The sequence below is a fragment of the Lutra lutra genome, chromosome X (genome assembly GCF_902655055.1).
Source record: "Lutra lutra chromosome X, mLutLut1.2, whole genome shotgun sequence".
Lineage (NCBI taxonomy): Eukaryota > Metazoa > Chordata > Mammalia > Carnivora > Mustelidae > Lutra > Lutra lutra.
In genome coordinates, this window is record NC_062296.1 from 58,493,604 (window position 1) to 58,512,155 (window position 18,552).

Below are 18,552 nucleotides of genomic sequence, written 5' to 3' on the forward strand. Positions count from 1 at the left end.
CAGAGTAGAGAGTTCAAAAATAGACTTATGTTACATTGGCAAAGGTGCAAAGGCAATTCAATACAGAAAGGATAGTCTTTTCAACAAATGTTATTGGAACAACTGGAAATCTGTATGTAAAAAAAGAAAAAGAATCTCTCATATTTTGCACCATATATAGCAATTAGCTCAAAATGGATCACAGAACCCAACTGGAAAACCAAAACTCTACAACTTCTAGAAGAAAGCAGAGGAGAAAATTGTTATAATCTTGGTTAGGCAAAGATTTTCTAGATGTGAAACCAAAAACACAATCCACAAACGAAAAAATTGAAAACTGGAGTTTTATCAAAATAGAAAATTTTGGGGGGCACCTGGGTGCCTCAGTCATTAAGTGTCTTCCTTCAGTTCAGGTCATGATCCCAAGGTCCTGGGATCGAGCCCCACATTGGGCTCCCTGCTCAGCAGGAAGCCTGCTTCTCCCTCTCCCACTCTCCCTGCTTGTGTTCCCTCGCTTGCTGTGTCTCTCTGTAAAATAAATAAATAAAATCGTAAAAAAAAAAAAAAAGAAAACTTTTATTCTTCAAAAAGACACTGTTAAGAGAAGACAAATCATTAATTGGGGAAAAAATCTGCAAAACACACATATGACAAGGGATTTGTACCCAGGATATATTTTTTTAAAAAAGCCTCAAAAGTCATTTAAGAAAACAAGCTAGTAAAAAAGGGGCAAAAAATTTTAATAAGCACTTCACCGAAGTAAATATATGGATGGCAAATAAGTCCATGGAAAAATCCTCAACATCGTTAGTCATCAGCGATATGCAAGTTAAACGACAATGAAATACCACTACATGCCTATTAGAATGGCTAAAATTAAAAACAAAACAAAACAAAACAAAACCTTGACCATACCAAGTGCTGGTGGCATAGCAACTGTATCTTGTATGTTGCTGGTAAGAATGCAAACTGGCATAGCCACTTTGGAAAATAGTTTGGCAGTTTCTTATAAAGTTCAATATAAAATGTCCATGTGAGTCAGTAATCCCACTCCTAGGTATTCACCCAAATGAAGTGAAAAATTATGTTCACTCAAAAACTGCATGCAAATGTTTATGGTAGCTTTATTCATAATTACCCAGACTGAAAACAACCCTAATGTTCCTCAACTGGTGAATGGATAAACAAACATGGCGTACCCATATAATGCAATACTACTCAACAGTAAAAAGGAACTCCTGATACATGCAACAACATGGCTGAATTTTAAAAGTATCATGCTAAGTGAAAGGAGGCAGACTCAAAAGGTTACACACTACATGATCCCACTTATATGACATTCTCAAAAAGACAGAACTATAGGGATAAGGATGCCCAGCAGGTTTAGTTGGTAGAGGGTATAACTCCTGATCACCAGGTCAAGAGTTTGAGTCCCACGTGAGGTGGTAGAGATTACTTAAATAAAACTTTTTGAAAAAAGACAAAACTGTAAGGATAAAAAACTGATCAGAATAAATCAATCAGAGAAAGACACCTATCATATGATTTCTCTGGTATGAGGAATTTAAGAGGCAGAGCAGCGGTCGTGGGGGTAGGGAAGGAAAAAATGAAACATGATGGGATAAATAAAAAAACTGATCAGAAGCTGGGGGCGGAGTTGACTATAAAAGGAACACAAGGAAATTTGGAGGTACGATGGAACTGTTCTATATCTCGATTGTGGTGATCAGTTACTCAACTACGTTCATTTGCCAAAACTCATAACTGTACACTTTATTTTTTTATTTTTTTAATTAAAAAAATTTTTATTAACATATACTGTACTATTAGCCCCAGGGGTACAGGTCTGTGAATCGCCAGGTTTACACACTTCATAGCACTCACCATAGCACACACCTTCCCAATGTCCATAACCCCACCACCCTCTCCCTACCCCCTTCCCCCCGGCAACCCTCAGTTTGTTTTGTGAGATTATGAGTCTCTTATGGTTTGTCTCCCTCCCGATCCCATCTTGTTTCATTTATTCTTTTCCTACCCCCCAAACCCCCAATGTTGCCTCTAAACTTCCTCATATCAGGGAGATCATATGATAATTGTCTTTCTCTGATTGACTTATTTCACTAAGCATAATACCCTCTAGTTCCATCCACGTCATTGAAAATGGCAAGATTTCATTTCTTTTGATGGCTGCACAGTATTCCATTGTATATATATACCACCTCTTCTTTATCCATTCATCTAGGACATCTAGGTTCTTTCCATAGTTTGGCTATTGTGGACATTGCTGCTATAAACATTCGGGTACACGTGCCCCTTCAGATCACTACATTTGTATCTTTAGGGTAAATACCCAGTAGTGCGATTGCTGGGTCATAGGGTAGTTCTATTTTCAACTTTTTGAGGAACCTCCATGCTTTTCATGAGTGTTTTCCAGAATGGTTGCACGAGCTTGCATTCCCACCAACAGTGTAGGAGGGTTAACCTTTCTCCGCATCCTCGCCAGCATCTGTCATTTCCTGACTTGTTAATTTTAGCCATTCTGACTGGTGTGAAGTGGTATCTCATTGCGGTTTTGATTTTCATAACTGTACACTTTAAAAGGGTAAATTTCACTATATGTAAGTTATACTTCATTTAAAATAAAATTACTTAAAATTTCAACATTGTGGGGCACCTGGGTGGCTCAGTGGGTTAAGCCTCTGCCTTCGGCTCAGGTCATGATCTTGGGGTCCTGGGATGGAGCCCCGCATTGGGCTCTCTGCTCAGCAGGGATCCTGCTTCCCCCTCTCTCTCTGCCTGCCTCTCTGCCTACTTGTGATCTCTCTCTCTCTCTCTCTCTGTCAAATAAATAAATAAATAAAATCTTAAAAAAATTTCAACATCGTTAAATCAGTTTTAGGACTACACAGCTACATAGCTGAAAGGTTATTTCATAAATGAAAATGGCAGTGCCATGTAATTATAGAAATAATAATAGGGGCACCTGGGTGGCTCAGTGGGTTAAAGCGTCTGCCTTCAGCTCAGGTCATGATCTCAGGGTCCTGGGATCAAGCCCCGCATCAGGCTCTCTGCTCGGCGGGGAGCCTGCTTCCCCCTCTCTCTGCCTACTTGTGATCTCTGTTAAATAAATAAATAAAATCTTCTTTAAAAAAGGAAATAAAAACAGAAATAACAATAAATACCAGTACCTTGATCTTACGTACACGGAGGACAAAAGAAGGTGAAACACTGTATATTAGTCCACCGTGTTGCTAAATTCATAACCACAAAATAGAATTATGAAATTTTAGGTTTGAAAAGGATTTTCCGTACCATCTAACCTAATCTTAACCTAATTTTACATCCTATCACATTCCCTTTGTTCACCCTGATTTGCCTGAATGCATCTAGCCATGCTTACCCTCCCTGCCCAGAGATGCTCAAAGAATTAGAGAACTGGAGTGGATGTTAGGAAATTGAGAGCTGGAAAAGCTAAAGGCCTTCCCCAATGAGGTATACTGGTGTATAGAATACAAATTAAAACCCCAGTCCCATATACTTTTCAGTCTCTGTGTTTTTCCCCTTTACCAAAACTTTATGTAAGTGAAGAAGTTTGAACCCTCAGCACACTGTTGGTAGAAATATAAAATGGTGCAGACACTTTAAAAAAGTTCAGCAGATCTTCAAAAAGTTAAACATAGAATTACTATGTGACTCAGGAATACCATGCCTAGGTATATCCCCAAGAGAAATATTATGTCCACATAAAAAATTGTACACAAATATTCATAGCAGCATTATTTGTAATGGCCGAAAACCCAAATGTCCATCAATCGATGAATGGATAAATAAATTGGACAAGTAAAATTTATAAGTAAATATCTATTCTGTGGAATAGTATTCACTAATAAAAAGGAATAATGCACTGATAATTGTTACAATATGCATGACTCTCAAAGACATGCTAAGTGAAAAAAGCCAGTAACAAAAGGCCAAATACTGTGTGATTCCATTTATATGAAATGTGTAAAATAGGCAAATCTGCAGAGATAGAAAGTAAAATTGTGGTTTCCCAAAGCTGGTGGGGGGTGGAGAGGGAAGTGGGAATAACTACTAATAGGTATGGGTTTCTTTTATGGGGAATGAAAATGTTCTAAAATTATAGTGATGGTATCATAACCTTGTGAACTTACTAAAACTACTGAACTGTATACTTTAAGTGAGTAAACTGTATGGTAGATGTATGTCAATAAAGTTATTTTTTATATTAAAACTGTTCAATTTTATTAGCTTCATACTTCCATGTGCCTTAATTTTTCTTTTTACTTAATCACTTTAGGGTGGTGTAAACATATGGGATTTATGCCTGGCTTCATGCTTATACAAATCTGAATAGAATTATAATAAAATAAGAGTCAAGCAGAAATCTGTATTAGTCTTTTATAGGTATCCATTCATTAATCACATATTTTCCCCCAGAGATCACATTTTTTATTAATATTTCTATTTACATACACTGCGAGTATATCTGATTATAAAAATAAGGTGTGCTTCTTACCAAAACTTTAGATAATTTAGACATTTATTTCTAGTCCTTTTTAGGACTGAAGATATATTTTTCTGGTTTTCAAATTTTCATTCCAGTGTAGTTAACATACAATGTTATGTTTCAGGTGTACAATATAGTGATTCAGCAGTTCCATACGTTACCCAGTGCTCGTCAAGGTAAGTATACTCTTGACCCCCTTCACCTGTTTTACCCATCCCCGCCCCCAGAACCTCCCCTCTGGTAACCATCAGTTTGTTCTTTACAGTTACAAGTCTGTTTTCTGGTTTGTCTTTTTTTTTCCTTTGTTCATTTGTTTTGTTTCTTAAACTCCACATAAGTAAAATCATATGCTACTTGTCTTTCTTTGACTGGCTTATTTCATTTAGCATTATACTCTCTAGCTCCATCCATGTTGTTGCAAATGGCAAGATTTCATTTTTTCTGTGGCTGAGTATTATTCCATTACATGGACACCACATCTTCTTTATCCATTCATCTATTGATGGGACATTTGGGCTGCTTCCATAATTTGGCTATTGTGAATGATGCTGCAATAAACACAGGGGTGCAAATTATGTTTTCGCATTCTTTGGGCAACTACCCAGTAGTGTGATTATGGGATAGTGGGGTAGTTCTACTTTTTATTTTTTGAAGAGCTTCGACCTTGTATTCCACACCAGTGTGCATTTCTACCAACAGCAACAGTGCAAGAGGATGCCTTTTGCTCCACATCCTCGCCAACACTTGCTGTTTCTTGAGTTTTTGATTTTAGCCATTCTGGCAGGTGTGAGGTGATATGTCATTGTATTTTTTTAACGATTTATTTATTTATTTGAGAAAGAAAGACCACGCTCTTGAGCAGGGGGAGGAGCAAAGCGAGAGGTTAAGAAACTCAAGCAGACTCCCCGCTGAGTGCCAAGCCCAACATGGGGCTCTATCTCATGAACCTGCGATCATGACCTGAGCCTGAAATCAAGACTCCTGAGGCTTAATTGACTGAGCCACCCAGGCACCCCTCGCTGTGGTTTTAATCTGCGCTTCCCTGATGATTAGTGATAAAGCTGTTCATAAAATGAATAAACAAAGAGCTACTTACCACCTTTAAAAAACAAAGTAACAAAGTAACAACAACTTTATGTAAAAGATTTAAAACCTGTAGACAAATTCTTTGATCCTCCTCCCATGGAGGAGGGCCACAAATGGGCAGGCATTTGTGACTACCTCAACCAAGAGAATGTGGCAGAGTAAGGCTACATCACTTGAGAGGCTAGTTAGAAAAGCCATGCAGCTTCTCCTGGTCTCTCTTAGAGGACACCTGCCCTTGGAACCCAGCCATCATGCTGTGCAGAAGCCTAGACTGCATGAAGAGGCCGCTGGCCCTCAGCCTGGCCAAACTCCAGGATCAACTTGCCAGCCATATTGAAAGGAGATCCTTGGGCCCCCAGTCTAGCTGCTGCATCTGATGTGGCAGAGAGCCAACCTTGCTATACCCTACCCAAATTGCCGAGTTGTGAACAAAATAAATACTTGTCATTAGTCTAAGCCACTGAGTTTTAGAGTGGTTTGGTTTGGTAGGCAGCAATGGATACCTAGAATATGTACTTTACAGATTTAAAAGGCTAAAAACAGCATCTAGCCCCCTACTCAGAGCAGACCCTTCTTTCTAATAAGTGGCCATCAAACCGCTGTCTGAATCTTTTGACTAATGTGGAGATCAGTTCCTCACAAAGCCATGCCTTCCACTGAGGAACCACCCCAGGAATTATGATCTGCTTTTATAATAAGACTGGTTCCATCCTGTCCAATCTCTCTGGTCTGAGTTCTATCTTCACAAGTGATCATTACTGTCTAACCCCCTTTTGTCAGGACAGCGCTTCACCCTGTTAAACAGTAGAGAAATCTTTGGCACGGTCGCATTTTATAGCCAAGAACCTGAAATGCATGAATGGACTGCTTTATCCAAAGTCATGAAACAGACACCAAATAAAATGCAGTTACTCGAATCTCTGGTATAAGGCTTTTGTTTAGTTTTATTTCTATCAAATATGAGACAAATGTAATGGATACATGATATGTTGCCCATACTCAAATTCATAATTTTCATACTTATGCCATCATTGTTTACAGGACTAATCCTCATTTCTATCATCTAGGAGAAGTAATGGTATGAATAACTGGAAAATGAAAACTACTTTTCTGTACCACTCATGTTTTCCTTGTTTGCACTTAAATATTTCCTGTTTTAACTCAATAAAAGCAGTCAGCTCTTTAAGGGCAGGGATAATTTTTATAATTTTGAGTCTTTCTTGGTGTTTGAGTACCTATGTATTGAATAATCTGCCTAGCCATGAGAGGCAGCATACAGATAAAAAGGATAAAAGCATTTCTTTCCAAGTAATTTAAAAATGGATGGAACTAGAGGGTATTATGCTAAGTGAACTAAGTCAGAGAAAGACAAATACCATATGATTTCACTTATATGTGGAACTTAAGAAACAAAACAGATGAACACAGGGGAAGGGAAGGAAAAATAAAATAAAGTAAAAATGGAGAGAGGGGTAAACCATAAGAGACTCTTGACAATAGTGAATGAACAGAGGGCTGCTGGAGGGGAAGAGGGTGACGGAATGGGGTAATTGGGGAATGGGCATTAAGGAGGGCCCTTAATGGAATTAAGCACAGGGTGTCATATGCAACTGATGAATCACTAAATTCTACCCCTGACACTAATAACACACTATATGTTATGACTTTTTTTTTGAAGATTTTATTTATTTATTTGATAGAGATCACAAGCAGGCAGAGAGGCAGGCAGAGACAGGGGGAAGCAGGATCCCTGCTGAGCAGAGAGCCCAACGTGGGGCTTGATCCCAGGACCCTGAGATCATGACCTGAGCCGAAGGCAGAGGCTTAACCCACTGAGCCACCCAGGCGCCCCTATATGTTATGACTTTTTAAAAAATCTTACAATCTAAAAATATTTCTCATGCCAATGTAGTAATTGTACAGTAAGCTTTTCACTTTTTCAAAGTTAGCAGCGATAGAACCTAAGCTTCATACACTGTTGATTACAGTATATCAGTCGCCATGACAACACTTAGTCTCCAAACATTCTAATTGAGACAATTGCTCCTAGCTTCAGTCCCCCAAGACTGACCCAATTACACAACTCAAAACCCAAAGCCCAGAGGGTGCCTCTTGACAAAGATACTCTGATTACACAACCTAAGGAAAAATTTAAACACCACTTTTCCAAATTGCAAGGAAACTTTTCAGGCAATGAATTATGTTTTTAAGTTGAATGGTAATTGTCTGATGTAACTTCAAAACATATCTCACTTACATTCTCTGGGCTGTATTTGCATTCTGTTCCTTTTAAGGTACAACTAAAATATTTTAGGACCAAGCAAAACTGTGCTAAACTCAGTAGAAGTATCACTGGACTAATACAGAGCATTCGTACACTAGCCTAAATTGGCCTCATGAGAGATGAAGAACTAGAAAAAAAAATCTTTAAAACCATATAAAATGAGGTACCCTAGAGTATGCTCCTAATAATTCCAAAGGAAGGGATGCCTGGGTGGCTCAGTCGGTTAAGCGTCTGCCTCTGGCTCAGGTGATGATCCCAGGGTCCCACACTGGGTTCCTTGCTCAGCGGGGAGCCTGCTTCTCCCTCTGCCTGCTGTTCCCTCTGCTTGTGCTCTTGTGCTAGTGCTCTCTCTTTCTGACAAATCAAACCAAATCAAATCAAAGTAAAATAGAATACTCCTAAAGAAAAATCCCCAAAAATTGGGGCGCCTGGGTGGCTCAGTGGGTTAAGCCGCTGCCTTCGGCTCAGGTCATGATCTCAGGGTCCTGGGATCGAGCCCCGCATCGGGCTCTCTGCTCAGCAGGGAGCCTGCTTCCTCCTCTCTCTCTGCCTGCCTCTCTGCCTGCTTGTGATCTCTCTCTGTCAAATAAATAAATAAAATCTTAAAAAAAAAAAAATCCCCAAAAGGAAAAGCAATGTTGGGAAATGTGGTACCTCCACTGTCTCAAAATGTAAACTAGTAATTCTCTTTCTCTAATGATCCAATAGATTTTTTTAACTGTGTTGTTTTCAAAATATAATGTTCATTTAGTTAGAAAAATTCTGACTAGGTGAGTTGATCAATACTTTAACTTTTATTATGCACAGTATCAAAAGCATGAACTTATTTTACATAGCCAGTAATATGTCTTACACCTCTACAACTACAGTACCTACTAGTATTCTCCAAAATGTTCCCTGTAAGCTCAAAACTGTCTACAAATGGAAGTTTACTATATGCTCATATGCAAAAAGTTTAGAAGTTGGTAAAAGCAAAAAAAAAAAAAAATCACAGAATACATCCATGTAACTAAAAGGAGAAAGCGGAGCCTGGGTGGCTCAGTCAGTTGGGTCTCTGGCTCTTGATTTTGGGTCAGGTCATGATCTCAAGCTGGTGGAAGAGCTCTGCATTGGCCTGTGCGCTCAGCCCAGAGTCTGCTCGTCCCTCTCCATCTCTTTATCTCAAATAAATAAATAAATAAAATCTAAAAAAAATAAATAAAAGGAGAGAGATTAACACGAGATTCTAACTAACCTGAACATTATGTTAATAAAGGTTAACTGTAAGACCATCTTTATGAAGTAATGAGTCAAAGGGCAACTGAGACTACTCGAAATAAATAAATAAATAAAAAAAAGCACTTTCGATTTAGCCTATGGCTTCAAAGCAAAAAGCTAAAGCTAAAGTAAAAATCAAATACACAAGCCTCTCTATGACAGAGAATTCAAGGTTAAAGAATATTGTTAGAAATACTAAGGCTGAGGAAATCAGTCTTTTAAAAACTGTCCGCCAAGTAACTTCGAATGATAGGTGCAATCTTCTATGACAGAAAGCATAGTACTTTCCATTCCTATGCAATAAAATGATGTTATCAAGTCTAGATAAGAGAATTAATATACCATGCAACCCAAGAAAGATCTGAGAAACCGGGTAGAAAGATGCAGTTCAGAATTCTGCAAAAAGCTTCCCATTGCTTAAATCTGATACTTGGAGAACTGAGTTTCCATGAATAAATCATTCTGGTGATTGAAAATCACGCAGGAAGATCTATGAAATCATAATATGAATATGAACTTCACTATAAAGTATCCATGGATCAATTATGTTGCATCAAGCAAGGAGGTAACTGTTCATAATGTTTATTTAAACATCCTTTTGCAGTCAAATGCTCTACCACTGAGCTATACCCCCTAAACATCCTTTTGTTTGGAAAAGAAAAATAATTGCCAAACCTATCAAAGTATTTTACTAAGCAGAAGATGCAGAACTATGAGGAAAGAGGAAACATTATGAAATTTATGACTAAGTGTGTTTTGTGCAACACTAGCGGACGTTTCAAAGCGGTCTCATTGCTGGCTATATACAAAAGTGAAAAGAAGGGCGTTTTCATTCATTGAAAACAATAGCAAAATATTGCTTGGTTTATGCTAGTTATTCACCATACAGTCCTGACATACGTGTCAAGACTGATTTCGATTTTCATTATTCCTTTTGGGTAACTGGAAGAGGAGGAAAAAGCAAAGCCATACGTTCAAGAGTCCACTTTGTTAACTGAGAAAATTCAGCAGTGGAATATACCATTAGGCACCAAAGAGATTTACCGGCTAGGGCAGACAAAAGAGAAAACAGTCACAGACGAACATGAGCCGCGAAAAAAGATGAGAATCGGTCCCGCGTGTAACTCGAGGACTGGACAAAACCCCGCTGGGCGCTGCGGGTGAAATGAGCAGATTTGATATTCGGGGCATTCGCGACCCTTTTCCCTGGAGTCCATCCTGGGACCGCAGGGAAAGCCCCCAGGGCTCTGACAATGGGCTCTAAGGCCCCCTGCACCGCTTCACAATTCCCCGTGACACCCCCTCCAGCGGGGTATTTCACCGCACCCCCAAAAGTCACTCCCCCCGACTTCCAACTACTCGCGTGGGAGAGGAGAGCGCGCGCAAGAGAGCTGCAGCTGCTGGGTCGGCCCCCTCCGCGCTCCCGGGCCGCAAGGGACCCTCGCCGGGCGGCTCGGAAGGGCTGAGACCAGGGGCCACGGGACTTTGGTTACCTTCTCGCGCTGGTCCCAGCTGTACTGCTTCGGCCGCCCCTCCCCGCCCTCGGGCTGCGACTCCTTCTCAGCCTTCCGCCTGTTGGAGAAGAAGCACCCCATGGTCCCGGCCACTCCCCGCCGGCCCGCTCGTTCAGGTACCCCCTGGGAGTGTGGCGTGAACCCCGGGCGCCCGGGCCCCGAAGCTCTCCGGACACCGCCCAGCGAAACGGCCCAGCCGTCCCCAGCCCGGGTTAGCCCGCCAGGCCCAACACCCCTTCTCTTTTTTCCTCTCAGTCGCCCAGACGACCCATTGCAGCCAATGACCATTCAGCGCCCAGTGAGCCAATCAAAGCCCCGAGAGCAGCCCTCCGCGGCCTATGAGGAGAGGTCGACGTACGCACACAACCAATCCACGCCCCGCTCCGGCGCCAGCCCCCAGTGGCGGGTCCTGGGGGCTCTGGCGCACGCACAGCCGACCCCGCCCCCTAGCCCGGCCCCGCCCCTCCGAGGACACCGTGGGGCTCTCTAGCTGCCCAGGGTGCTGCTTTGGCAGGCTTGTCTTTTTGCCCTTGGTTCTCAGTTACCAAGTTCTAGGCGCGGGAAGGTTCTCTAGTTGAACATTAAGCTTGAGTTTTATGATGCAAGTGGTGAGGGAACAGGAATTGCGGCTGACACAGGAAGAGGCCCTGAAATTCGTAATTTTCCCCCCTCCCTCCCGCCACATCGTTCGAGTAGTGTCGCCCCTCCGGAAACTTCCCCCAACCACACACCCCCTTTTGCCTCCTCTTCTGTGCTTTCTTAATATTCCTACGTTTCACTCTGAAATTGCACAAGTACCTAGTAAAATAATTATCTGTGTATTCTTTCCCTTTTGGAAATGTGAATTTCTTGAGGCCAAAAGGCCTTTCTTAAAAGAGCATGTATCTTTTTTTTTTTTAAGATTTTTATTTATTTATTTGACAGAGAGAAATCACAAGTAAGCAGAGAGGCAGGCAGAGAGAGAGGAGGAAGCAGGCTCCCTGCTGAGCAGAAAGCCCGATGTGGGGCTTGAACCCAGGACCTGGGATCATGACCTGAGCCGAAGGCAGCGGCTTAACCCACTGAGCCACCCAGGTGCCCCAAAAGAGCATGTATCTTTGAATTCCCTCTAGGCCTGGCTCAGCTCCACCGTAGATGCTCAGTAAAACGTTTGTCAGATGAATGCATGAGTGAATGCATGCTAGTGAAGGAAGTATTTTATAACCTCTTTTCTATATTCCTTATCAAAGAAAGTGACTTAAGTGTGCGTGTCGTGAAGGAGGGGGGTTTTATAGTAAAGGGGTTCTTCTTGTGAAATTTATAGCCTAGTGGAGGACATAAGCATTGCCATATAAGCAGTCAGCTCTAAGCAAATGGTATAGGGTTTGTGTGAAGGTATTAAATATATATACACTAAATATTAACATTTGTTACATTTGGGCCAAGTTTACTGCAGTACACATGTATTGCTTATGTGATAGAAAAGGGTGCCTCAGTGGCTCAGTCGGTTAAGTGTGGGACTCTTGATACTGGTTCAGGGCATGATCTCAGGTGGTGAGAAGGAGCTCTCGGCCGCCCCAGGCTGTTCTGGGGTGTAGCTTGCTTAAGATTCTCTCTCCTTCTCCCTCTGCCCCAACCCCCGCTAAAAAAAAAAAGGCAAGTTGTTGCTTCGATTGTCTGAGTATTTTGACATCTTGGTAGGACACCAAATGTGGATCAGGTCAGGTTCAAATTTGATTATCTTTTTACTTTCCCACACTTATTCACACTAGTGTATATCCTAAAGGAGTCTCTGACTTAACTTGAGCATTAAGAATGTTCCCTTTTTCACTTCCTGCTTCTTATTACACAATCAGGAAGAAAAGTGCATGTGCTCAAGTATTAGAGATTACTGCAAATTTAAGTTCTAGATCTTAGGCAATAGGGCCTTTGCCCTGTACATACTTCTTCCAATTGAATTGAAAGGTGTATGTGTGGGTGTTTTGGATAAGACACCTAGATATTTTATAGTCATAGAATGTTAAAATTGTGACAATTATGTCGTTGCAGTGGGAGAAGCAGAGGTCTATGGATATAAAGGGACTAATCTGTGGTCACAATGAGAATGATTGACCAGGTTCTAGAAAAACCCAGAGCCTGAGTTGTCCAGTGCTCCTTCCTGCCCTGAATGCATTCCTTTCTGATTCATCTGAATTAAAAAAGTAAAGAAGTATCTGTTTAGGCCTTCTGATGCCTATGGGAGCTCTGTCCCCCAGTGATGCCCTTCCTCTTAATGAACAAACAACAAAACCAATTTTACAGAAACAACCCCGAAAATTCTCCTAGTTTTGAAGTATTCATTAATGAGAAAACCAAACCTAAAACAGAAATCTATATCTGACAATGATCTTTTCAGGGACCCTAAGCAAAAGGGAAGATAAAGTCCCCATTCTGTTGAATCCCATCCCACCAGCACCCCTGCCCAAAAACAAAATAAAGAATCAAATTAAATTAAAATTTTAAAACTGGGGACTAGAAAGCCAAGGAACAGAGCTAGTAATAGAGCTCTGTCATGCTCTCTTTTTTTTTTCTCTTTCTTACTCTTCCTTTTCTGCTCCTTTTTTTCTCCTCCCTTCCCACCATAGATTCTCATCACCACTTTTCTGTGCAAACCAACTCCCTTTACGTACTCATCAGCATACACCATATATGTGGCTGAGAACGGCTATCCCACCCTGATTCCTCATGGCCTTTCTGTCCAAGTGTATGCTACAATTTTTTTATATCTTAGTTCAGATCCTCTAGGAAGATAACCACATAAATTGCTAGCCAGTCAATACTAGAATGGTTCTCCATAGGTCAAGTGTACACCCTTGGTCTAACTGCTACAGCTGCAAGGATGAACTTATCACAAACATGGGTGGGGAGCAGATCCTACAAAGGGAACATGTGCTGGCACCTCTTAACTCCGAAGAGTCCAGAGAGAAATTGGTTGATCCTTTGGCCTATCCCCCTTCTGTTACTTACTCCCTTGTGACTTCTTTTCTGTGGAAGGCTGCCCTTCATATTCAGCTTAATAGATATACTCAGCTACATTAAAAAGTTGGATTGTGGGGGGCGCCTGGGTGGCTCAGTGGGTTAAGCCGCTGCCTTCGGCTCAGGTCATGATCCCAGGTCCTGGGTTCAAGCCCCACATCGGGCTTTCTGCTCAGCAGGGAGCCTGCTTCCTCCCCTCTCTCTGCCTGCCTCTCTGCTTACTTGTGATTTCTCTCTGTCAAATAAATAAATAAAATCTTTAAAAAAAAAAAAGTTGGATTGTGGGTTTACACCTGGCCACAGGTTCCTGAGAGAGTCTGGGTTCCCATGTGTCTTGAAGTGGCAGAAGTGGCACAGTTACTTCTCAGAAGAAAGACCTGAAGACGTCTGTCTATGCAGCATGAACAAGTCAACTACCCCAACAACAGCAGCTGGAAAAGTCCCTGTTCTTGAGTTGACCTGACACATACTTGCTCACTCTGCACTCAATGAAGACCACTTGACAAGTGAAGGAGAAGGGACGGGAAGGAGTGTCCCCATCACTTACCGCTGCTCAACAAATTGCCTGAAACTTAAACCGAAACAAAACAATTGCTTGCTTTGCTTACAAATCTGAAATTAAGGCGGGGCTCCACAGGGACAATTGAACTCTGTTTTATGCTACACGCAGAGCCTCGGTAGGGAAGATTCAAATGGCTGGGGGACTGGCCAGAAATCACTCTACATGAAATCTCAGGGCCTCTCCGTGTGCTCTCTCCAGCAAGGTGGCCTTCGGATGGTTGGGCTTCCTCTATCGTACTGAGAGCTCCAGGAGTGAGTGTTCCAAGAGACCAAGACAGAAGTTGCTAGGCCTCTTAAGATGTGGTCTCAGATGTCATGCAGTATGGCTTCCCCAGAATTCTATTGGTCACACAGGGATGGCCTTAACTCATGAAGGGAGGCGACTGAACAAGGGAATGAATACTGAAAGGCACAGATCTTTGGGGTGTCATCTCAGAGGCTGGCCACCACAGCGGGAGTCAACTACATCAGTAGTATTACATAATGTGCCGAAGAAGATGATTGGAAGGTTAAAAAAATTGCGTGAGCAAATGACTTTCTTTATTTTCATAGATTTTTGAGCCAACATTCTTCTCATACTTTAGCTTTTAGGTACTTCTTACCAATTTTCTTTTACTACCTTATTGACTAATTCTATTTCTAAAAGCATCACAAATTGTGTGTAATCAGGTTATAAAGACTTTTTTCCCACCGCTCTTAGCATGGGATATCTTATTCACTGTTGTTGGTAAAATTCTTAATGTAAGCCAAGTAAAAAATATTCAAACGTTAGTACAGGAAAGGAATAACAGGGGAAACAGACTTCTAACTCAGATCGGGGGGGAAGGGCGGAAGAGTCTAGAAAGACTTCTCAGAAGTCAATGGATTTAGCAGCATAAAATAAAAATAATTCCAGTAACTTTTTACAGCAAAGCAGTTCCAATGGAAACTATTTTTTAGAAAATAGCTTCTGGACTAAAACATTTTTTTCTAGTGGAATTTCCATCTTCTAAATACCCATTTCAATACTTTTTAGGAAAGGGACAAACTATGATAAAACTAAGAGCTAATCAGAGTTAGTTAATGAAATTTGTTTTTATTCTTGGGATTTTATTAACAAAAGAAAGCTGCTTGCTCTTTCGCCCAAGCTAAATGAGATATAATATTTTCTACTTTCCTCTACACATGGAAACAACAAATAAGTCTAAATCTGACATCTAGAAGATCCCAGCCCACATAATTGCTACTCATCCACATTTGTATGGTATAAAAATAATTCCAAAGTAGTGAAAAAGAAAGATTTGGGCAACATAACTGATGCCACATGGCAAAAGTTTAAGTAAAAGGATTTCTGATAACATTTCCTAAATCTTACACAAGAAAATGGTTATTATCCCATATATGGCCAATAGCTAGGCAGGCCTGACACTTCCTGCAACTTCTAAGTATGGATTTCTTTCCTACTTCACCACCTCCTCCTCCTCCTCTGCCTCCTCCTCTCCCAGTTCCTGACAAAAGTAGAGAAAAGTCAGTGTTCATTCTAGACAAAAATCTTCCTAAGAGCTGCTCTGCTGCTTTACTATGATGCCCACCACCTCACCTCCCTACAGCAACCCCCCAGCTGCATAGTACATTCTAAGACCAGGATAAGAAAGTGACCCGGGGGGCACCTGGGTGGCTCAGTGGGTTGAGCCTCTGCCTTTGGCTCTGGTCGCGATCTCGGGGTCTTGGGATCAAGCCCCGCATTGGGCTCTCTGCTCGATGGGGAGCCTGCTTCCCGCTCTAACTCTGCCTGCCTCTTTGCCTACTTGTTCTCTCTCTCTCTCTCTCTGTCAAATAAATAAATAAAATATTTCAAAAAAAAGTGACCCAGGGAGGAAGCGTTCTCTTCTGCATTTCTTTCACTTGTTCCCTAATTCTCATGGTGTCAAGGATGGCATTGAATAAACCGCAATTCACTCTAAAACAGGGGGAAACACAAGTTTCATAGGGTTTGAAGTTTGTACAATTTGGGTTGGGTCCTTTTTTAAATTGAGATATAATTGACATACAACATTATGTTAGTTTCAGAGGTACAATGTAGCAATTTGATATTTGTATACATTGCGAAATGATCACTGCCATAAATCTAGTTAACATCTTGCCATATTTACTGCAGAATTTTTTATTCTGATGATGGGGACTTTTAAGATCTACTCTCTTAGCAACTTTCAAATATGCAATACAGTATTGTATACATGGTCTGCATGTATGACCATAGTCACCATGCATCCGTACGTTACATCTCCAGAACTTTTTTAGTTTATAACTGGAAGTTTATACCTTTTGACCACCTTCACCCATTTTGCACATCCCTTTACCCCCCTCAACTCTGGCAACCATCAGTCTAGTTTTTTGCATATGAGCTTGATTTTTGGTGTTTGTTTGTTTGTTTAGATTCTACATGTGAGATCATGTGGTATTTGTCTTTCTCTGACTTATTTCACTTAGCATAATGATCTCAAGTTCCATCCATGTTGCCACAAATGTCAAGATTTCATTCTTTTTTATGCCTGACTAATATTCCTCTCTCTGTGTGTGTACACATCTTCTTCATCCATTCATCCATTGATGAACACTTAAGTTGCTTCCTTATCTTGGCTATTGTAAATAATGTAGTAATGAATGAGAGGGTGCATATACCTTTTCAAGTTACTGTTTTCATTTTCTTCAGTAAAATACCCCAACGTGTGATTGCTAGATCACATGGTAGTTCTATTTTTAATTTTTTGAGGAACCTGCATTCTGTTTTCCATACTGGCAACACCAATTTACACTGGGTTGGGTCCTTTTAAGAAAGATAATACAGGGGCGCCTGGGTGGCTCAGTGGGTTAAAGCCTCTGCCTTCGGCTCAGGTCATGGTCTCAGGGTCCTGGGATCGAGCCCCGCATCGGGCTCTCTGCTCAGTGGGGAGCCTGCTTCCTCCTCTCTCTCTCTCTCTGCCTGCCTCTCTGCCTACTTGTGATCTCTCTCTCTCTGTCAAAATAAATAAATAAAATCTTTAAAAAAAAGAAAGATAATACAAAATGATGAATAGCAAATTGCTAGGACCCCTATGTACAGGACTTATACAAATGAAGGGCTCTACCGTTTATGTTTCATTAGTTATACTATAAGCTGCCCGTCCAAGGATATTAGGGATATTATTAATTTTGGTGAGTCGGGATCTAAGTTTGCACATACTACATCTTTTTCATGTACTAGTTGGCTTCAGAATATATATATGACAGCCCATTATACAAGGATTAAGAAGACCATATTTTCCTGGCAGTTGTAGATCTGCCACAACTTATGAAAACCTCCAGTGGGAACAGAGAAGTCAGCCGGCTCAGGCTGATGAAAGCCAATCAAAAAGCAGCCACTAGGGGCGCCTGGGTGGCTCAGTGGGTTAAGCCGCTGCCTTCGGCTCAGGTCATGATCTCGGGGTCCTGGGATCGAGCCCCGCATCGGGCTCTCTGCTCTCTCGGGGAGCCTGCTTCCTCCTCTCTCTCTGCCTGCCTCTCTGCCTGCTTGTGATCTCTCTGTCAAATAAATAAATAAAATCTTAAAAAAAAAAAAAAAAGCAGCCACTAGAGTCAGATATGCAAAGAACAAAACTCCCAACGCAAACTATACCAACCTGTTAACAATCCTTGGAGACTTTCAGACAACCAGAGGTACCAGTTTGGTCCCAGTCTTAAAAAACTTTCCAACGAGAAAGAAAAGTTAGGATCTTGACATTTACATGCGGACCCAGTGTTTCAATTCTAAATTGTTTTTTTTTTTTTAAGATTTTTTTTTTTTTTATTTGACAGATCATGAGTAGGCAGAGAGGCAGGCAGAGAGAGAGAGGAGGAGGAGGCAGGCTCCCTGCTGTGAGCAGAGAGCCCGATGTGGGGCTCGATCCCAGGACCCTGAGATCATGACCTGAGCTGAAGGCAGAGGCTTTAACCACTGAGCCACCCAGGTGCCCCCTAAATTGGTTTTGACTTCAAATTTTTCTCTTTTCAAACTGTTCATAAGACTGATGCTTACACTTCCTGTTGAGACACTGTAAGCTCTTATCGAACCTGCCACATTGTTCTTTCTTGGGAGCCCAAATAAAATCAGTTCCTACATCCCTTGCCCAGCTTTTTATTTTAACAATGGTAACATTCAATTTTATAGTCGCTTACCCCATTTTCTCCTTGTTGATAAGAAACCCTTCCTTGAAAAGTGTCCTACCAGAGGCGCCTGGCTGGCTCAATCAGTTAAGCATCTGCCTTGGGCTCAGATCATGATCTCAGGGTCCTGGGACTGAGCTGGTCAGACTGCCTGCTCAGCGGGGAGTCTGCTTCACCCTTGGCCCCCC

The 18,552-nt window shown here is 41.4% G+C and overlaps 1 protein-coding gene across 1 annotated transcript in view; it reads right to left on the reverse strand.

Moving 5' to 3' along the window:
- RP2 (RP2 activator of ARL3 GTPase) overlaps positions 1–10,906 on the reverse strand; it is a 48,771-nt gene extending 37,865 nt beyond the window's left edge. The window contains exon 1 of the mRNA XM_047715038.1: positions 10,628–10,906. Coding sequence (XP_047570994.1) covers positions 10,628–10,729 — 102 coding nt within the window. The 5' untranslated portion in view covers positions 10,730–10,906. The remainder of the gene's footprint in view (positions 1–10,627) is intronic.
- Positions 10,907–18,552: the final 7,646 nt, after the last annotated feature.